The 22,889-nt window shown below is 41.7% G+C and overlaps 1 protein-coding gene across 9 annotated transcripts in view; it reads right to left on the bottom strand.

Moving 5' to 3' along the window:
- Window positions 1-13,483: 13,483 nt before the first annotated feature.
- CYFIP2 (cytoplasmic FMR1 interacting protein 2) overlaps window positions 13,484-22,889 on the bottom strand; it is a 129,534-nt gene continuing 120,128 nt past the window's right edge. For all 9 annotated transcript variants that reach the window (XM_081500465.1, XM_081500461.1, XM_081500463.1 and 6 more), the window contains 3 exons: window positions 21,004-21,242; window positions 19,111-19,258; window positions 13,484-16,675 (listed from right to left, as the gene is read on the bottom strand). In XM_081500465.1, coding sequence (XP_081356591.1) covers window positions 16,508-16,675; window positions 19,111-19,258; window positions 21,004-21,242 — 555 coding nt within the window. In that variant the 3' untranslated portion in view covers window positions 13,484-16,507. The remainder of the gene's footprint in view (window positions 16,676-19,110; window positions 19,259-21,003; window positions 21,243-22,889) is intronic.

Raw genomic sequence — 22,889 nt, 5'->3', positions numbered from 1 at the left:
AAACATTCATAGCATTAAAAATCAGCATTATTCACAATAGCCCCAAAGTAGAAAGACTCTAAATGTTCATCAACTGATAAATGGGTAAACAAAATATGGTACATCCATTCAATGGAATATTATTTGGCCATAAAGAGGAATGAGGGCCTGATACTTCCTGCTACAACATGCATGAATCTTGAGAACATTATGCAAAGTGAAAGACGTCACATATTAAAGGCCAGATATTATATGATTCCATTTCTATGAAAGGTTCAGAATGAGGTAATGAAATAGAGACCAAAAGATAAATGGCTTCCAGGGCTGCAGGGATGGGGACAGGGAATAGGGCATGACTGCTAATGGGTACAGTATAGGTATCTTTTTCGGGTGATGTAAATGCTTTGAAATTAGAGGTGATTGTTGCACAACTTTTTGAATATATGGAAAATCACTGAATTGTACACTGGAAAGAATAAACCTTGGTAAATGGGTTGTATCTCAATCAAAAAAAAAAAAAAAAGAAAGAAAAGAAATCAGAGGACTAGGTAGGAGCCTGCTTCAAAGCTATGCTGAAGAATTTAGGGCAGGTACTCCTGTTAGACCCATATTACAGAGGAGGGTCCAAGCACCCAATGAGAGCAAGCAACTGGCCCTGGGCCACACAACTACAAAGGCATGGAGCTGGGATTCACACCAAGGTTGTCTGGATTGAGTCCATTTTGTCATATAAAGCTTTTATATAACACCGAGCTGGCATTCACCCACTAAGCACTCAATATATGCAAGTGATGAATATATTTTGGGGTTGGGGTTTCAGATTCTGAATTCCCACCCCAAAGGGCTCCTCCTCCCATACTGGCCTCCAGTCTCTGAGCTGCATTCCTCCCATTTGCTTCTCACCCAGGAGAGAGAAAGAGGACTGGATGCCTTGCCCTATGCCCTTGGATAGAGCCACTGTGGCAAGAGGACTCAGTCCTCATAGACTGCTAATTAACTTACTGCCAACACAGTCACACTGGAAATTCTGGTTTGCAAGGCCTAGATGAGAGTTTCCTAAAGAATCCAGAGCGTGGGTTAAGGTTTCCTTATGGCTTGTCAGGTGGGGCAGGGCTTAAGCCACCCGTCTACCTTGGAGGACCTCCGCCCTGATGGGGATGGAGGGGTCGGGTGGAGTAGGGAGACAGAGCTGCCTGACTCTGGACTGCCTGCAGGCCAAGTCACTGGGCTAATGGAAAGCCATGCCTTTTAAAAACTGAACTAAAAATTGACTAGAATTAATTATCTACATTTTGCTGCCCAAAGAAAAATGTCGTTGTTTGTTTTGTGACAGGTCCGATAAATATATTTATGCTTCTTCAACTCCATCCTGCATTTCCAGAATGCCTGGTCGGCACAGACTGGTCTGACCTTGAGTAAACCGCAGCAGAACCAGGACCAAGTGATTCTCATTTGGAGAAGGGCCTCACTGGTAATTTTTCACCTTTTAAGGCCCCACATCCCTTTAGGAATCTAACAAAAAAACTGTGAACATTTTGGCCCCAAAAGACGCACACATCAACCTACACACACCACTTTGCACTGAATTTCAGGGGCAGTCAGGTTAATAACTCTTGGCTTTTGGCCATAGGGAAAAAATCCTAAATTTTTGAAGGTACACTTTTATTGCAGCAACACCTCATAAATGAGAGTTGCTCAGTCGTGTCCGACTCTTTGCGACCCCATGGACTATACAGTCCATGGAATTCTCCAGGCCAGAATACTGGAGTGGGTATCCTATCCCTTCTCCAGGGGATCTTCCCAATCCAAGAATCGAACTGGGGTCCCCTGCATTACAGGCAGATTCTTTATCATCTGAATCACCAGGGAAGCCCAAGAATACTGGAGTGGGTAGCCTATCCCTTCTTCAGCGGACCTTTCTGACCCAGGAATTGAACCCGGGTATCCTCCACTGCAGGCGGATTCTTTACCAGCTGAGCTATCAGGGAAGCCCTGACACCTCATAAATAGTGCACAAATATTAAAGTAATGTGTGAAGATCAATGTATTTTTACATATGAACATACCCTTGTAACTGCTATCCTCATAAGAATAAAGAACATTTCCAGCCCTCTCAAAGCCCCAAGGAAAGACCGACACCTTGATTTTAGCCTAGTGCTTAAGTTGGAAGACTTTGACCTTCTGATGTCCATGATTGTAAGATAATAAGTTTGTGTTGCTGTAAGCCACTAAATTCGTAATAATTTTTTAAAGCAGTAATTATACAGAGCTACAGCCTCTGTCGTTTACACCAAGAGAGTAGGCAGGTGTTTGATTGCCCAAATCTTTCCAAACACTGTGCTAAGATAATGCACACATACTATCATTTGGTTACTGCAGTAACAGCAGAAATAGGTATTATAACTGTTACTATTCTTATCCATAAGGAACTTGATGTTCAGAGAGGAAGTCAGAAAGAGATAAACAAATATTGTATATTAACCCATATAGTGGAATCTAGAAAAATGGTATAGATGATTTTATCTGCAAAGCAGAAAAAGAGACACAGAGAAAAAATATATGGATACCAAGGGTGAAAGGGGGTGTGTGGAAGGAATTGGGAGACACATACACACTACTGATGCTCTGTATAAATAGATAACTCATGAGGACATACTGTATAGCACAGGGAACTCTATGCTCAGTGCTCTGTGGTGACCTAAATGGGAAGGAAATCCAAAAGGGAGAGGATATACATGTAAGTATGGCCGATTCATTTTACTGTACAGTAGAAACTAACACATTGTAAAGCAATTACACATCAATAAAATTAATTAAAAAAAAAGAATTCTCTAGTTCTTAGCAGAGCTGGGTTTTCAAGAACCCAGCTTTTGAACTACTTACTTCTTTTTGCCCCCTTTATTGACTAAGGAGGATCCCAAGAAAGAGAAACTGACCTCCACTATGAACTGCTCTGAGCAGACCCTGTCCCACGCCTGACCCCAGACTCCATGCCCATCCCTTACTCTGTTCCTTTCTAGAGTCTGCCCCCTGCCTCCATCCTAACTCTAGTCCTCCCTATTGCCCTATATAGTACAGCCATCACGCCCATAGTACAAACATTAGGCCCATGGTCAGTTCCAGATAATTAGTCCTTTATTCTCTTTTACGACAGCTGCTGTTTTAAAGCAGGCTAACTTGTTGACTGGAGCAGGAAATGGCAACCCACTCCAGTATTCTTGCCTGGAGAATCCCATGGGCGGAGAAGCCTGGTGGGCTGCAGTCCATGGCGTCGCAAGAGTTGGACACGACTTACCGACTAAATAAACCAACCAGCTTGTTGACACCAATTACATCACAAACTTTTTTGAGGGGATGCAATCAGCAGAAAGGTGAAACACTTTAAATGTATTACCTGCTGTTTAAGGCACAGGTTCTATGGTGCTGAGCAAGACAGATAAAATCTCTGTACTCATGAATTGTATTCATGAGATGGTCACACAACTCAGAAATATAATTCTGATAAATAACAAGGTCAAGTACAGAATGCTCAGAGAGTATTTAACAGAAGCACATGGAACCTAAGTTTCCAAGAGGAAGGGTATTTTAAGTGAGGCTTGAAGGATGATGGAAGGTCTGAGACTGTGAAGGGGGGAGTTGGGGGTGAGGTAGAGGTGCATTCTTGACAGACAAAGGCAGGTGTAAGCATCTCAAAAGGGACAAAGGGGAGCCTGGGACTGCAGGATGAACTGAAAAGAACCCTTGGTGTGGTTGGTTATTTAACCTGTACTGCTTTCTGAGCCTGGATCTTTGAGTATTGGATGGGGGTGTTGATGACAGGGGGAGGAAATGAAAGAATACATGGCAGTTGTGGATGGGCTGAATCCAGGCGATCAGCCCCTGCCCCACTGCAGCCCCAGTGAGTCCCGCAATCTTCCTCCAGCCCAGGGCTGGGCTCCTTGCCAGAAGTGTTTCAGAAATGCTCCAACCAGGGGCTTTTTGATATCCCCCTTTCATGTTGGTCTGAAACTCTAGAAGGCAGAAATCCCTGGGCTTTATTCTAACTAATGAGGGTGGAGCTTAGGGGCAGTATATTTTTAGCTCTGATAGCATCTCACAACATACTTTCCCAGGGAAACCCTCTGCTTTCCCCATTCTGCCGGAAGCTCTGGGTGAGCCAGACAGCACATCTGGGAATATGGAGAAAAGGCTGAGAAGGGAGCACAGACTGAGAAAATCAGAGTAAATCAAACCAGATGGGAAGGTGGAGACTGGCTCTCCTCCTCACCCAGAGGGAAGTAGGTCTTTGTCCCTTTCCCACCTCTGGCTTATTCACTGTACGGGAACTGAAGGCAGAATCTGACCTGGAGGGTCAGGGGCAAAAGTACCACATACCAGATGTCTTTAAATAAGTAAGAATTCTTAAACTGTTATAAAATATGCTCTGTCATCCTGAAGATAACACAAACTTTTATAACACAAAATAAGGTATATATAAAGTCATGGGTTTTATATGACTACAAGTTGGTAAAAATACCAAAGATGACTGAATTTAATTATCACTGCATATTTCTGGGCATTTTGTTGTTGGACAGTGATGTTTCCTTGGCGAAAATAAAGACATGAAATTCTTAAATTAATATGTATTTATTCTATAAGATTTATTTTTCTTGCCTTCATTTTAACATTGTTATGTTTTTATAGTCAAGATTCCCACACTAATGCACCTATAATCAATTAATCTAAGCAAAGGAGGTAAGAATACACAATGTCACCACTTCAATAAGTGGTGCTGGAAAAACTGGGCAGCTATATGCAAAAGTATGAGATTAGAACATTTTCTCACACCAGTTTGTGGTGTGAGAAAAATAAACTTAAAATGGGTTAAAGAGCTAAATATAAGACCTGAAACCATAAAACTCCTAGAAGAGAACACAGGCAGAACACTCTTTGACATAAATCGAAGCAATATTTTTTTTTTTGGATCCATCTCCAAAAGCAAAGGAAATGAAGGCTAAATAAACAGATGGGGCCTAATTGAACTTAAATGCTTTTGTACAGCAAAGGAAACCATTGACATAACAAAAAGACAACCTATGGAATGGAAGAAAATATTTGCAAACAGTACAACCAGTAGGGGTTAATATCCAAAATACATAAATAGCTCAAACTCAATATAAACAACTCAGTCAAAAAATGAACAGAAGACTTAAATAGACATTTCTCCAAATAAGACATATAGATGACTAATAGGTACATGAAAAGGTGCTCAATATCAATAATTATTAAAGAAATGAAAACCAAAACCACAGAGATATCACTTTACACCTGTCAGAATGGCTATCATTAAAAAGTCTACAAATAACAAGTATTGGTGGGAATGTGGAGAAAAGAGAACACTGTACACTGTAGGTGGAAATGTAAACAGGTACGGCCACCACAGAAAACAGTACGCAGGTTCCTCAAAAAAGTGGAAAATAGAACTACCAGCAGTTCCACTTCTGAGTATATATCTAGAAGAAAATGAAAACACTAATTTTAAAAGATACATGCGCCCCAATGTTCACAGCAGCACTATTTAAAATAGCCAAGATATGCAAGTAGCCCATGTGTCCATTAACAGACGGATAAAACAGGCATGGTGTATACACACACACACACACACACACACAATGGAATATTACTCAGCCATAAAAAGAACGAAACCCTGCCATTTGCAGCAACATGGATGTACCTAAAGAACACTATGCTTAGTGAAGTCAGACAGAAAAAAGACAAATCCTGTATGATATCACTTATATGTGGAATCTAAAACCGAAAACAAAGAACTGTATGCGTGTGTGTTCAGTCGTGCCAGGCTTCTCTGTCCATGGGCTTCTCCAGGCAAGAATACTGGCGTGGGTTGCCATTTCCTCCTCTATGGAATTTTCCCCATCCAGGGATCGAACCCACTTCTCCTTCATCTCCTGCACAGTAGGTGGATTCTTTACCACTTGAGCCACCTGGGAAGTCCAAACAACTGTATATAGCCAAACGAAAACAGACTCACAGGTACAGAAAAAGAAAAACAAAAATAAAAAAACACTGGTGGTTCCCAGTGGGAAGAGGGAAGCAAAGAAGGGCAAAATAGGGTATAGAATTAAGAGAGATAAACTACTAGGTATAAAATATGTATGTAATAAGGATACATGGTATAGCACAGTGAATTATAGCTGTTAACCTGTAAAAAGTTTTAATGGAATATAATGTAAAGATACTGAATCACTATGGTATTCACTTGAAACTAATATAATACTGTAAATCAACTATGTTTGTTGTTGTTTAGTCATTAAGTTCTGTCCGACTCTTCTTGCGACCCCACAGACTACAGACTACCAGGCTCCTCTGTCCGTGTGATTTTCCAGGCAAGAATACTGGAGTGAGTTGCCATTTCCTTCTGCAGGGGATCTTCCCAACCCAGGGATCAAACCCACATCCCCCTGTCTCCTGCATTGCAAGTAGATTCTTTACTACTGAGCCACCAGGGAGGCCCCCAAATCAACTATACTCAATTAAAAAAGAATTCCCCTGGAGAAGGAAATGGCAACCCATTCCAGTATTCCCACCTAGCGAATCCCATGGACAGAGGAGTCTGGTGGGCTACATCCATGGGATGGCAAAGAGTCGGACACAACTTAGCAACTAAACCACCACCTGTTCATTTTAAAATCCTCTGGTAGATAACAAAGTTCATCTTCCTAATGGCTTATAGGGTTTCTCAGTGATTAACAAGATTTGGATTAAACAAATCAGTGGTGGGAGGAAAAATCAAATAAAACAGAATTACTAATTTGCTTTCTGAAGGACTGTCTGTTATACACGAAAATATCATATGACAGTGATAATGACCTTTAATTAAGACTTTTTCAGAGATGTCATTTGTAAGGGGTCTAATGTTCTGAATGCCACCATCAAACCTGAAGCTCATAGAGAATGTAAAACGAAAGCAAATAGCTCTAAGAATATACCCGCATAAATTATTTTTCTTTCATGAGGAATGTAAACCTTCAGTGTATCTCTCAGATACCCTAGCACTGCTCACAGAAGGTGCTGGCACTTACATTTGATGTGCCGTCCCTCTCGTTCTGAATGTCTGTTGTTAAAACTGGGAAATAAGATGGAAAAATGTATCTGGGTGGAAATGCCACTCTGCTGATTTGTGAGCTATAAATGTTCACCTTTTAAAAATAATATAACTGCATAAACAAGTGATTAGTATTTAAGTTGATATAGCACCAAAAACAAAACATGTGAGCCATCCTGTACTTTGGTTGCCGCTTTAATAAAGGATTTGCACAGGTGGAAACAAAACAAAACAAGATCCCCCTACCCCTACCTTTATCAAGATACAACTGCAAATAAAAATGTTACATATTCAAGGTGTACAAAATGATGTTTTGATATACAAATACATTGTGAAATGACCATCACAATCAAGTTATTTAAACATCCATCACCTCACACAGTTAATTATTTTGGTGTGATGAGAATACAAAACCTACTCTTTATAATCAAGCTTTTTATCTAATTTGTATTCTCTTGTCAATAATGTCAAATGAGACAACTTTTCTTGAGTCACTGTAAATCAGAGAGCTTTAAAATTAATTTCAATATTAAGAAATACTGTTCTGATAAGAGGTAATACCTGAAGTTATCAATAAGATTTTTAAAGCAATACTTAGACTCAGAAAAGAATCATGCATTTTATATATGACATTCAACTATTCTTGGGGTCACATATAAATATTGTCATTACAGAAAATATCATACACTCACATTTTATTATATAAATTTATTACATAAATATCCCTTACATTACAGTTCTCATTGTCTTATAAAGCAGTATCTAGAGCCTACAGTATTTCTTGAATTGTGCTTTTAAATCTTTCAATCCTGGAATATTATGAGGAAACCTCCCTAAACACAATATATGACTCAATCTGTTCTGACTTCCCTCAATTAAGACTATACTTTGTGGAGGAGGAAATGGCAACCCACTCCAGTTTTCTTGCCTGGGAAATCTCATAGACAGAGGAGCCTGGTAGGCTACAGTCCATGAGGTCACCAAAGAATCAGACACAATTTAGCAACTAAATAACAGCAAAAAGGACATGTTGTGTACCAGGAACAAACAGAATGTTGCAGTTCAATTATACTTCAAAAACAAACACATTCATGGAAGAAGAGATCACATTTGCAGTAAGAGGGAATAGAATGAAGCTGGTCAAAAGGTATAACTTTGTTACAAGATAAATAAGTACTAGGCATGAAATGTACAACATAAAGTTTAACTAAAACTGTTGTAAGTTATATACAAACGTTACTGGGAGTAAATCCTAAGAATTCTCATCAATAGAAAAAGAAAATTTTTTCTATTCATCTTATTTTATATATATATAAATATATATATATGTGATGTTCACTAAATTTGTGAATATTTCATGATGTTAACATTTCACAAATGATGTTAACATTTCATGATCTATGTAAATAAAATCATTACGCTATTTAGCTTAAACTTATACAGTGCTGTATGTTAATTATATCTCAATAAAACTGGAAGAATGTTTTAAAATAGTAAATGACACTGAAAGAGACAACAGGTACAGAAAATAATGAAGATATGCTTCACATCAAGTTTATTTTTTTGTGATTCTAACACATAAAAATAAATATAAATACTAATTCATAAATATTTTTTTTTAAAGCTAAAGAAAGAGACTATACTTTGACCTATAACGGCCGAAAAATAGTTTGTAAACAAGTCAATTTGGGATTATTCACATGTGAGTCTTCTTAGTCATGCAAAATACTTAGTTCATTGTTTGCATGTCTTTATATTCCATTGGAAGGCCATTTCTCTAAAATTTATAAAGATATGCTTTGATCCTCTTAGATGAATTTAGATACTTTTGACTTTTTGTAATAATAATAGCAAGCAATAGTTCATAGTGAGTGTAAATGACTACAAATTCAAAGTTAATTTTACTTCCCCCAAGATAGCTCACTCTATTAGGATCTTCTGTGATTTGACTAAACTCTTCCAGTGTTTCTTTTACCTTATCTAAAGGAAGTCTAATTACTTTAACAGAACTTTGCCAGCAATTCCATTGAGTGTGTGAAATAAGAAATCTGGTATGTTTCACCAAATGTTCTATTTTTTAACAGCTCTGTAAAATATTGTACATAATCTTTAAACATTAAAGGCACACTTGTAACCATGTTTCCTAGTAATAAATTCAAACTATGTGTTGTCCATGGCACAAAAAATACTCAGGGGTTTTCAGCTAAAAATGCCATTATCATAGGCTAGCCGTCTTTTCTCTTACATACATACCTCTGTTTGAAGGCTTGAAAATAGTGAGTGTTTAAGAAGTATTCCTCAAAGCAGTGCATGCCAGCCTCAAACAGTCCAGGGCCCCAGAATCAGCACCTTTCCCAGATTTATTCTTCTCTTCTTCAGTGTTATGGGCTGAGTTCCTCAACTGATATGAATTTCACTCAATTGCTGTGTTGAAGCCCTAGCCCCCAGTACTTCAGAATGGGATTCTAGAGGAGACAGAGCTTCTATTGAGGTAATTAAGGTAAAATGCAGTCACAACCAATTGGCCCTGATCCAATGTGACTGGTGTCCTTAGGAGACTATGACAGAGACACAGAGAAAAGACCACGTGAAGACACAGGGAGAAGATAGGCATCTGTAAATCAAGGAGAGAGATATTAGAAGAAACCAACCCTGCTGACACCTTGATCTTGGGCTTCTAGCCTCTAGAATTGTAAGAAAATACATTTTTCTGTTGTTTCAGCCACTTGGGGTGTGGTATTTTGTCATGGCAATCCTGTGTAAATCTGTATTCACATAGCAAGTGAATACACTCAGCTATGCTATATTCTGTCCTTTATTGTGCCTATCTTTGCATAAAATATTCCCTTGGTATATCTAATTTTCTTGAAGAGGTCTCTAGTCTCATCCACGCCATTGTTTTCCTCTATTTCTTTGCATTGTTCACTTAGGAAGCCTTTCTTATCATTCCTTGCTATTCTTTGGAACTCTGCATTCAGATGGGTAGATCTTTCCTTTTCTCCCTTGCCTTTCGGAAGAAGGCTGAGCACCAAAGAATTGATGCTTTTGAACTGTGGTATTGGAGAAGACTCTGAGAGTCCCTTGGACTGCAAGGAGATCCAACTAGTCAACCCTAAAGGAAATCGCTCCTGAATATTCATTGGAAGGACCGATACTGAAGCTGAAGCTCCAATACCTTGGCCACCCAATGCAAAGAGATGACTCATTAGAAAAGATCCTGATGCTGGGAAAGATTGAAGGCAGGAGGCGAAGGGGATGACAGAGGATGAGATGGTTGGATGGCATCACTGGCTCAATGGACATGAGTTTGAGCAAGTTCCAGGAGACAGTGAAGGACAGGGAAGACTGGCGTGCTGCAGTCCATGGGGTTGCAGAGTCGGATACAGCTAAGGGACTGAACAACAACCACCACCCTATGTTCTTCCATCATGAAAATGCTTCCCTTTTCCACCTGAATTCCTTCAATACTTTGTCAAGTCCCTGCTTCCCTTCCCACTTGGATCCCATGCCCAAGTGTCATGATTGCCCATGTATAAGTGGCCCTTCTTTAGTGGGAATTTAGAAAACTATCTTAACATGGTTTTCCACATCCTGAGCCCAGTGGTTTTAAAAGAATGTTCCATGAGAGAATCACTAGTGTTGCAGAGAAAGGAGTGTCTAAGGTCACAGCCATCTGGGAGACGTGGTGCTAATCCAGGCTAATTATGTTCTGCTGGTCTCCTCTGATCACTGCCCATCTTCAAGAGGGGAGAGAGCATGATACATTCCCCAATTTGACCATGGAATCTTCTTTTTACTGCACATCTCTCCAGACTAATAGTGCTCCAATGACGCTAGATCAAATATACCAGCCCTAATGATGAGAACCCTTGGAGGTAATATCACATGGCTGAGAAAGATTTTGAGTCTGTGAAGTAGTCAGGCCCCTCAAAGTATACCAGTAGGAAATGACCTAGTATGGGGATAGCAGAGCTGGAAAGAATCTCAGGTTATTTTGTCAACCTTGAAGATAAGGAAACTGAGGCCCCGAAAAATTCAAGGGTAGCCCAGACTGCAGCAATGAAGGGGGGGGTCACTAATGAATTCCCTAGGATTCATCTCAGTGGCCAGTCTTTAGGAAATCTGGTGCTGTGTAACACTGTGTAAATCTGGGAGCTGTGATGCTCCCAGCACTAGTGCTGGTCTTAAACACATCCTTCCAGTGATCTTCTAGTGCCAACCTTTCTGATGAGTGCAAGAAGTCCCCAGGTGCCTTCAGCCTGAGAACTTCCCTGCCACTATGCTGGGCGCCTGCTTATAGCTGGTTTTGCTCCATCATACTTATCCAAAGCCCCCCAAAGTCCAGTAATCAAACTCCTAAGTCCGATTTGAGGTCCAGCCTGAAAGATTGATTTAGCATAGTGTAACAGCAAAAGCCGAGCCTTTAGAACAGAGTTCAAATTCTAGCTGTCACTTAGTAACCATGTGAAAATAAACACACTGCATAGTCTCTCTGTCAAAGGTGGAATTAGCACAGTGACTGTGGTTGATTCAAAGAAATGGATGAATGGAATTTAGTATGATGCCCACACACATCAGGCCTTATTATATATTAGTTTCACGCTTCCTCTCAGAACTAGGGATGTACTGATAAATGATATATATGAGATAGGATAGAAAGCCCAGACACAAACCCATGTACTCATGGTAAATTCTTCTACAATAAAGGAGGCAAGAATATATAATGGAGAAAAAGACAATTTCTTCAGTAAGTAGTGCTGGAAAAACTGGACAGCCACAGGTAAAACAGTAAACTTAGAACATTCTCTAACAACATATACAAACATAAACTCAAAATGGACTAAAGCCCTAAATGTAAGATTGATAAAACTGCTAGATGAAAACATGGGCAGCACACTCTTTGACATAAATCACAGCAATATATTTTTTTTGGATTCCTTACCTAAAGCAAAAGTAAACAAATGAAACCTAGTTAAATTTAAAAGCTTTTTGCACAGCAAAGAAAACTATTGACAAAATGAAAAGACAACCTGCTGCATGGGAGAAGATATTTGCAAATGATATAACAAACAAGGGGTTAACCTTCAATGTATATAGACAGTTCTTATGATTCTATGTCAACAAAACAAATGACCTGATTGAAAAAATGGGCAGAAGATACAGACATTTTCTCAGAGGACACGCAGATGGCCAACAAGCACATGAGGATGCTCAATATTGACAATAATCAGGGAAATGCAAATCAAACCTACAATGGGGTATCACCTCGCACTTGCCAGGATGGTTATCAACAAAAAGAACACAAACAACATGTCAGCAAGGATGTGAAGAGAAAGGAACCCTCTTACACTTTTGGTAGGAACATAAATTGGCACAGCCACTATGAAAAACAATATGCAGTTTACTTAAACTAAAAATATGCTTACCATATGATCCACCAATCCACACCTGGGCATATATCCAGAAAAGACAAAAATCCTAATTCGAAAAGGTACAGGCACCCCAAGGTTCACAACAGCAGTACTTATAATACCCATTCATGCAAGCAATGTAAATGTCCATTAACAAATGAAAGGTGTGTGTGTGTGTATATATATAATACTCCACAATGGAATATTACTCAACCATTAAAAGAACAAAATAATGCAATTTGCAGCAACAAGGATGGACCAAGTTATTATCATACTAAATGAAGTCAGACAAAGACAAATTATCATATGATATCACTTATAAGTGAAATCTAAATAATGATACAAATGAACTTATTTACAAAACAGAAATAGATTTACAGACACAGAAAGCAAACTTATGGTTATCAAAGAGGAAAGGTAGGGAGGGATAAATTAGGAGTTTGGGATTAACAGATACACCCTACTACTAATATATACATATATAAAACTTAAAAATAAAAAAGACCTACTATATAGCACAGGGAATTATATTCAATATCTTAAAATAATGTATAATGGAAAAGATTCTGAAAAAAAGTAGATATATATATAACTGAATCACTTTGCTGTATACCTGAAACTAACACAACATTGTAAATCAACCACACTCCAATTAAAAAAATAAAACCCCCCAAAACCCCAAACAAACAAAAACAACAAACAAACAAAAAACAGCACTAGGAATCTAGGCTGTAGAATTATATTGTCAGACTATGAAAGCCCTAGGCTCAGGAACCATCTCCAATATCAAGCACAGAGAAAGTCAATTTATAAAGATATGATTCCCCCAGTAAGAAAGCAAAACAAGCCATTAGTTTAGGGTGCAGCATCTTTATATTCTTTATGTTCCTCCATTCTCTTTCAGGTTGTGTCCTTAGTTATCAGTTTTCCCGTGGTCTTCCAAAGATTAACTAGGACTAGAATATGAATCAGAATCAAGACATGACACTCATTTCACGAGTTTGGAAGCAGTTTTAATGGAGATGGAAATGTTTATCAACTCAACACAAGTACCCCAAAATACAAAGCAAAATATCATCTTCAGCTGCATAGCAAATATGATTTAAGAATTTAACATCATTATTTGATCACAAGCGTAAATATAAGTCACCATAAATAAATGTAAATTCATTGTACAAAAATCCCCGACAACTCTTAATACAAATATGGTACATTTGACAGTTTCTGAAACAGAATTTTTTTAAACCTTTTAAAACCTAAGATTTTATTTTTCTTGGTTCTTAGATACACAAAAAATCAAAACAGGGGCAGTAACACCAGGAAGGAAAGAATATTAAACCCGTTCTGTATTTGTAAATCAATGCTGCTGGTGAGCCAGGGGAATGAAACATCTCTCCTAAAGGTGAAGACCTCAATTTGCTGAGAGAAAATCTCTTGAGGACAATGGGATTCTACCCAGAGGGTCAAAGTCAGGGCTCTGATAAGATGGGAGGGGCAGGTTGTTGAAACAGCAATCTCATCAAATGGGTGATCCAAATCTCCACAAAGCAATGGTCAAGGATTTAGAATGATCTCCAGGACTTTAAATAGACAGTCAAGTAGCTGAGAAGCGAGCCAGCTACTGCACCCAGACAGGACTGAAGACTCAGAAGACTATGGAGCTTAGAAATTTTATGCAGGTCTTGAAGGTGAGTTTTACCATGTAGTTCTCCCATGTGGTGTAACCCCTCACTTTTGCCTTTGGGACACATGTATGATCTTCAAGAAGAAAACAAAAGGGAGAGAGAGAGAGAAATACTATTCCTATGCGAATAGGAAGTGGCAGCTCCAAACAGGAGGATCTGACAGCTTGTACCCTGCCTCACTTTCCTTCTCTACAATTATTTTCTTTCATGGCTCAGAGGGAGCTCAAAGCCCAAGGTTAGCAGTGCAGGGGGCCTCTACAGCAGTGGTCCTCAGACTCTGATGTGTAACAGAACAATCCAGCTTGTGGCAAGTGCAGATTTCTCAATTCTGCTCCCAGAGATGCAGGATTGGTGGGTTTGAGGTAGGCCCAGGAATCTGCATCAAACGTGCTCATCTCAGAAGTCCTGATGGAAGTGGCCTTTGGACCACACTTGGCGAGCCCCACCTCTGTCCTCCCTGGTGAGCATGAGTGGATAACACAAACGTCTTGCTATGGACACTTCTTTGCTCTTGCCTGGGGATGAAATGGGCCATCTGGTTAATGGAAACAACTTCCATTCATCTGCCCTGAGTGAGGCGATCATTATTGGTTTATTTTCTCTCTTTTCCTTCCTGGGCCAGGGAAGAAATACCAAATTGTCTCATTTTATATGTTCTTAATAAGCTCAGGCTCACCGATTCCCTTTGATGATAAGGTGCTCTGTAAGGAGACATTCATTTCCCAAAGGCTTCTGTCCTTCTAAACAGCTTCCCATGCTCAGTAAGAGATTCTGCAAGGAATTTTGATTCATTCTGGGAAATGGAAGTAGGCATAGTTGGATAGCATCGTTGACTCAATGAACATTGAGTTTGGGGAAACTCTGGGAGATGATGAAGAACAGGGAAGCCCAGCGTGCTGCAGTCCATGGGGTCACAAATAGTCGGACACAACTGAGCAACTGAACAACAGCAATGTCCCTGTGAGATATGACCCATATCTCAAAATCTAAGTTAAGGAACATCAAAGAACAGAAGCCAAAGGTCAAATGTCTCCAGAATCTTTCAGCTTCTATGACAATAAAAGTCCTGATTCATTAGAACAGGGTTCCTCTTTGGGTGTATTTTAGTATTAAAAGGGGCTTCCCAGGTGGTGCTAGTGGTAAAGAATCTGCCTGCCAATGCAGGAGATGCAAGAGAGGTGGGTTTGATCCCTGGGTGGGTTGGTATTAAAAGCTCATTGACAAGTATTATTTACACTCCTTACCTCCTTGACCCCAAGGTGTTTCTGGATTCTGTTAAAATAATCCTTTAATATTTTCTTTCTTGTGAGGGTTTTTCTTGATGAGAGATTCTGTACCAAGAAGTGGCCCCTAATTTGGTTGCTGGCTAATGCTGTGGGCAGTGCATGTCTGGCCAGTAGTCCAGTGTTCACTCTCTGTGTGACTTGGTGCTAAGTATTTGTTCAATGAATAAAGGACCCTCTCACCATCAAGCTGATGAAGTGTTCTAACAGCTTTCTGTTTTGGACTATGGAATTCCTGGCTGTGTTCATAAATACTGCTTCTACACAGCAGGCCTGAACATCTTCCTACCCCAATTCCACTCATCCATTCCAGCTGTGAATGCATTTTTGCGTTCTCCCTAGGAGTGCCCTGAGAGGGGAGTCAGGATGTGGTTTTAAGAGTCCATGGAAGGCCAAAGGCAACATCTCAACACTATCTACCGTGGTGCTGATACCAGGAACCTCGTCTCCCATTCACCATGGCTCTCAGTGCCTGGTCCAGGAGTACACTTGGTGGTTGAATCCCTGGCATCCGGAGCAGAAGACGACACCATGGGAAGTGGGAGGAGGGAGCCAGAGGAGGTGAAGATGCTAGGAAGTGGAAGGATGCCTGTCAAGCCAGGCTGACATCTTGGGGCATGGCCATACTCTTTTCTCCATCTCTAAGACTTCAGTCCTGGGGTTGCATGTGGGCACTGGGCAGGAGGTCACAATCAGGGGAGGAGGTTTTGGGTAGCAACCATGGATATGGGGACCATGAGATGGAGAAAGGGCGAAAGTAGGGCTCTTAACACAGCTGAGGGGAAAAAAAGAAAAAAGCAAGTACTGCTTTGTTTCTTTTCTTCTTTTTTTTTTTTTCATTTACACTATGGAAAAACCACCATGGAGATGTCATGGGAGAGCATGCAGAGGCCCAGCCCTCAGGAGGTGCGGATGTGTTTAGGGAGGTTCTTGTTTGCTTCCAGGTCCATCTCACACATTGTTCAGTTGGACCCTGTTGCAGTCTGGCTGTGGCTTTCTCTCTCCTGCTTCTTCTCCTCCAGTTCGAGGGTTTGCAGGACCTTCCGCCTAGCAGGTGGTGGCCAGGGACTGGTGGATGGGCGGCTGGAAGCAGCGCACGTGCTCCACGGTGGAGCTGTCTGTCTCCACAGACTTCATGTACTTGTTCAGGATGGCAAAAACCTCATTGTTCAAGATCTGGTATTTCCTGATCCTGTCTGCCATCTTCTTCAGGGGCTGCAGAAGGGCAGGGGCAGGTGGGTTAGGAGTGGGAGGAGGGGATAGAGAGATCAAGAGCAAGGGAAGAATATAGTTGAGGGTGGGTTCCAGAGTCCTGATGCTTCAATAGTAATGCCGCTCTCTTGCTTAAAGGCCTCCGATGGGAGCCCAGAGCTTGACAATGAAATGTGAACTTGACCATAAAACCCTTTAAATGAATCTCAAAACTTACCACAAAGCTGCAGTAATTAAAATAGTGTGGTGCTAACATGAAGACTGACATATGGACCGATGGATTAGACAGCCCAGAAATAAAGCGTTTCATATACAGTCAAATGATTTTTGACAAGGGTGCCCGAAACATTCAATGGAGAAAGAATGGTCTTTCCAACAAATGGTGCTGGGAAGACTGGCACACAAAAGAAAGAAGTTGGATTCTCACTTTACACCATACACAAAACATAAGCTCAAAATGGATTAAAGACCTAAACATAAGATCAAAAACTATAAAACCTTTAGAAGAAAACATAGACGAAAAGCTTTATAACACTAAGTCTGGCAACAACTTCTTGGAATATGGCACCAAAGCACAGGTAATAAATAATAAATTGGAATTCATCAAAATTAAAAAAGTATTTGCATCAAAGGATACTATCAACAGAGTGAAAAGGTGACTCAAAGAATGAAAGAAAACATTTTCAAATCTTGTATCTGATTAGGGATTAATATCCAGAATACAGAAAGGACTCGTGCAATTAAATAACAGCAAACAAACAAACAAAACCAACCAGCCCAATTAAAAAGTGAGTAAAATACTTGAGCAGACATTTCTCCAAAGAAGGATAAACAAATAGCCAATAAGCACACAAAAAGATGCTAATATCACTAATCATTAAGGAAACGTGAATAAAAACCACAATGAGATTCCACTTCATACACATTAACATGGTTAGTTCCAAAAATATACAGCAAATAACAAGTACTGAGAGGCTATAAAGAAACTACGACTCTTATGCATTGCTGGTGGAAAGTAAAATGGTGTTTTCCCTGTGGAAAACAGTATGGTGGTCCTCAAAAATTAATGACAGAATTACCACATGATCCAGCAATTCCAATGTTAGGTATATACAACATAGCAATGAAAGCAGGGTCTGGAACAGTTATCTGTACACTCATGACACAGCAGCATTATTCACAACAGCCAAAACATGAGAGCAACTCAAGTGTCCATCAACTGACCAATGGATAAACAAAATGTCATGTACGCATACAATGGAATACTATTTAGCCTTTAAAGGAAGATGATTCTGACACACGCTATTAATACAACACAGTACACCTTGCATACATTATGCTGAATTCAAGAATTCCACTTATACAAAGTACCTAGAGCAGTCAAATTCATAGAGAGAGAAAGTGAAGGGTTACCAGAGGCTGGAGGGAGGGAGAATGACGAGTTAGTGTTAACCAAGCACAGAGTTTCATTTGGGGAAGACAAAAAGTTCTGGAGATGGAGTGTAATAAATAATAAGTTGCAATCCATCAAAATTAAAAATGCATTTGCATCAAAGGACACTATCAACAGAGTGAAAAGGCGACTCAAAGAATGAAAGAAAACACTTTCAAATCATGTATCTGACCAGGGATTAATATCCAGAAAGAACTCCTGCAATTAAATAACAGCAAGAAAAAAAAATTGGGGAATGTTTGCACAAGGTGAGTGTATTTAATGCAGTAAATAGTTCAAAATGATTAAACTCTACTGAACTGAATACTTAAAAATAGTTAAAATAGAAAAATTTTATGTTACATATATTCTACTTCAATGAAAACTGTCACCTTTATGAAGTGGTGCCTGCCTTTTTCCCCTCTAGGCTGGTCCTGGAGACCCACCCTTTGTTCCAGTCATCCATCTTCATGTCTCTGTGCCTTTATTCTAGCCGGTCCCTTTGTCTAGAACATCTCCCACATTCTGCACCCTGTTTTCTGCCTGTCTCTTTGCAGTTGGTCCTTCAGGACTTTGCCCAAGCATCGCCTCTATGGGGAGCCTTCTGAGGCCCCTCCCCAGCCCCTCAGCCTGGTTTAGCTGGCCCTTCCTGATGCTCCCACGGCAGCCCTGCTTACCCCACCACAGCGCTCATCCCATCCCCATGCCTGCACAACAGTGTCTGTGCAGATGACGAAGCAGCATGAGCAGACTCTGACTAGCACAGGGAAGGTGTGTTTCAGCTATGAGGCTGGCCCTGCCCTGCAGGGTGACCTGAATCATCCCGGCGGCTTACAAGCCAGTGACTCATGGTTTCCTACGAGAAGGTCGCCAGCTGCTGAGTGTCTCCGTACCTACCTGCGGTGTGGGGAGTTGGCCTCCACAAGGAGCTCACCCTCCTTGGCAGATGAAAGCCTGCTTGTCAGGCCTGGCCCCCTCTCCCAGGCCCCAGCCACGAGCTGCTTACCACATTCTTAATGATTTCATCTTTCCCATCCTGCCTCTGTACTTTGAGCAGATGGTAACAGAAGTCAAACAGGTCGAAGCGACGCTGCTGGCCTAGCAGGACGATGATGGAGCAGCCAGCCCAGTTCAAGCCATCTCCGAAACACTGCCTGGGAACGGGAGAGGAAGCAGCTGGAGTGAGAGGTGGGGAGGGTGGGGGGAGGAGCCCTCATCTTGGACCATCTCTGGGCCAATTCTCTTAATCTGTAAAATTGGTACAAGGGACGTTGCAAGTATGGATTCACTTGTTCCCAGGACTGAGGTTACAATATAAGCCCTTCTAACCACAAAGAGGTGTCAGTCTGTCACCCCACTGATGTAAGAAAAATCAGCTTTGAAGAAGACAAATTCGCAAGAAAAAAAAAATCCAACCAGCCTTTGAGATTTATTCAATCAATCAGAATTCTGATGAGATGCTATCTCAGGTCTGGATAAGAACCAGAGGAAACTTATGAGGTAAAGGGCTGTTTTGAACCAGACCAACTGGCCAGTGTAGGCTGAGAGGACAGGGGTTGGGGTGGGGCATGGTGGGGCCATGAGCAGATGCTGCTGGTGTGGGGGGCTGCCAGTCCTCTCGGGTCTGGGAAAGCTAAGCCTGCACACCCTCAACTCTCAACAGCAATGCAGGCGATTTGGGAGGCCATGGGGCATCTCTCAGCTGAATCTCTCGTCCTTTATCAGCAGCCGAATCTCACTGGAAAGGTTCCCAGCTTCCCCACTGCTGTCGCTCAAAGTGCAGCCTCTCTGGAAAACACCCTTTCCACCCCACTCCCCCAGGGGGACCTTTGTGGCCCCCATACGTCTTTCCTCCCAAGCTCCTGGCTCTGGGGGGCAAGCCTGGTCTGCTCCCTTCACACTCTGCTCTTGCTGTGTAGCTGGGCAAGTGACAGGAGAATGGGGCTCTGCTTCTTGTCTTTTCTGAGGACAGGACTGGGTCCCTCTCAAAGGCTCCCCTCCCCCTGCTTTTCAGGAGCAGAGGCCTCATGAGCAAGGTGGGGCCCAGCTGCTGCCAGTGGAGCCTTTCTCTGTTCTATGAGTCCTGGGGTTCTGTGGGGGAGATGGCAGTGTGCAGTGAGGTCATGATGCCAGGCCCTCACCTGGGCTCCCTCCTGCCCCTTCCGTCGGCCCACCTTCCAGTTTTGGGAAGACAGAACCTTAGAGGTCCAAGGCCTTGATGTGCACACACTCCATCTCTGCCTCCAACCCCCTGGAGCTTTTCCTGGGAGGTTTCCTCTTCCCCTCTAAGAGCTGCATCCTAAGCAATGTTCCAGCTCAGCTGTACTCTGTAAATTAAATTCCAATTATCTTCTTGTCCAATACTTTGTCCACCTGATGCAAAGAACTGACTCATTGGAAAAGACCCTGATGCTGGGAAAGATTGAAGGCAGGAGGAGAAGGGGATGACAGAAGATGAGATGGTTGGATGGCATCACTGACTCGATGGATATGAGTTTGAGCAGCCTCCTGGAGTTGATGAAGGACCAGGAAGCCTGGCGTGCTGCAGTCCATGGGGTTGCAAAGTCAAACTGAACTGAATCCTCTTGTCTCTCTTCTTGGGAATCTGTTGTCCTTCCTGTCCTTGCTGCCAGGTGGCTTCATTCAATCCACCTTATGTTTATACTCTCATCTCCTCTAGGCTCTGTGAATCCCATACACCAGGAACTGTCTCTACTTTCGCTGGCAACTGGATTATGTTCAGCACCTAGCACTCTGACCAACATAAAGCAAGTGCTCAGTAAACTGCTGTTAGACCATCCCACCCCTGCCCTCCTTTCCCACTGAGCTCTGGCTGTACGATGGCTCTTAGGAGGATGAACAGGTTGGGGGGTGACCCCACCTTCCCGGGGCTACTCACTCAGCTGTGAACTCGTTGGTCCCCACAGGGATGCAGTAGACGAATTGCATGGCACTCCAGAGCCGGTGGAACTCCACGCACTCGTCCACATGCATGACGCCGTTGGTGGGTGGCGGGCCTCGCCAGACAGGGTCCTGCAGGTAGCTCCGGATGCGGGTCAGGATGACCTCAAACATGGACAGCCCACAGCATAGTCGCTCCTTGGTCAGCAGGTCGCCCTCCCGAGCGATGGCAATTTGCTGGGAACAGGAGAGTACATGAACCTTCCTGTCACATCTCAGACCCCATTTTCCACCTCTCACCCAAGATTCCCAAACTCTGAAAGCTGGCTGCATCTGTAATTTGTTCACCAGAACTGATGTCTTGCCCAGAGCAGGCAAGATAGTTTATAAACCTTAGTTCAACTGCAGGGAAGTCTTTGAGTAAGTAAAATCTAGGAGCCATAGATAGAGGGATAGTTTAAAAAATTTTAAATCTACCTATGTGATACAGGTAGATCTACAAAGAGTCAGGTAAGGTGGTCTGCGGTATTGGAGAAGACTCTTGCGAGTCCCTTGGACTGCAAGGAGATCAAATCAGTCAATCCTCAAAGAAATCAATCCTGAATATTCATTGGAAGGACTGATGCTGAAGCTGAGCTCCAATACTTTGGCCACATGATGAGAAAAACTGACTCCTTGGAAAAGACCCTGATGCTGGGAAAGATTGAAGGCAGGAGGAGAAGGGGACGACAGAGGATGAGATGGTTGGTATCACCGGCTCAATGCACATGAATTTGAGCAAACTCCGGGAGTTGGTGATGGACAGGGAAGGCTGGGATGCTGCAGTCCACGGGGTTGCAGAGTCAGACACGACTGAGTGACTGAATTGAACTGAACAGAGAGTCAGATATGACTGAGTGACTAAACAACAGCAACCTACCTAAATGCTAGGGAGCCTTTGAAAAGACTTAGATGATACAACTACCAGTATTATTGTTACTACTGAACTATTACTACCACTAGTGAACACTCACTGTGTGTATAATACACCAGGCCCTGTTCTGTGCATTTGCTAAGTTGGTTACTCTTCACATAAACCCCATGCAGTAAATGTCATTATTATCCCCATTTTATTGAAGAAGAATCTGAGGTTCAGAGAGGCAATCAGTGAGTGGAAAGCTGTGATTTGAATCCTAGTAGTCTAGATATGCGGATTAAACTGTTAAGTGAATAGAGCAAGATGCGGAAAAGGGCATTCCCTAGAATCCTATTAAAAGACATCAATAACACAATCCCACAGACAGACACACAAAACTCTGTGTGTGGGGGTTGTGTGAAAGTGTAAAACATTCTAGAAGGATTACCATCAGTTGTGAGAACAGATGGGCTTAGAGAAGTAGGTGGGGTATTCACTTTTTTACCACAAATACACTGTACAGTTGAATGTGCTACAATGAGCATATGCTACTCTTAAAAATTTACCACTGATTTTACAGAATTATTTCCTCCAGTTAGAAGTCCTCTCACCACTGTCAACAATCTCTATTAATAATTTAAACTGGTTGATCATCTGGCTTCTAGTTGTTGCATCTCTAATAATCAGCAGGCTAGGCTAGCACATCAAAACACATTACCACCTGTAGGAGGAAAAAATATCTGGGAGTAGAGATCTCAAAACCAAATGCAAAGATAATAGATATTAACATCTAAGGTCAAATTAAGATCTCCAGATCTAGGGACAAAGCTAAAAAGGGCCGGCTTCTGAGACTGAGAGGTCCCCAGGGCACTCCTGGGATCAGCTCCCCAGAGAGTTCAGGGTGGCTGGGGGGAGCCCCCCTGATTATCCCCAGTACAGCTCCCACCCCCTAGCCCAGAGAAAGAGGGCAGCCTCAATTAAACTAATCC

Source organism: Giraffa tippelskirchi, chromosome 6 (genome assembly GCF_054371585.1).
Source record: "Giraffa tippelskirchi isolate mGirTip1 chromosome 6, T2T-mGirTip1v1.2.pri, whole genome shotgun sequence".
Classification (NCBI taxonomy): domain Eukaryota; kingdom Metazoa; phylum Chordata; class Mammalia; order Artiodactyla; family Giraffidae; genus Giraffa; species Giraffa tippelskirchi.
This window is presented reverse-complemented; position numbering and strand designations above follow the sequence as displayed.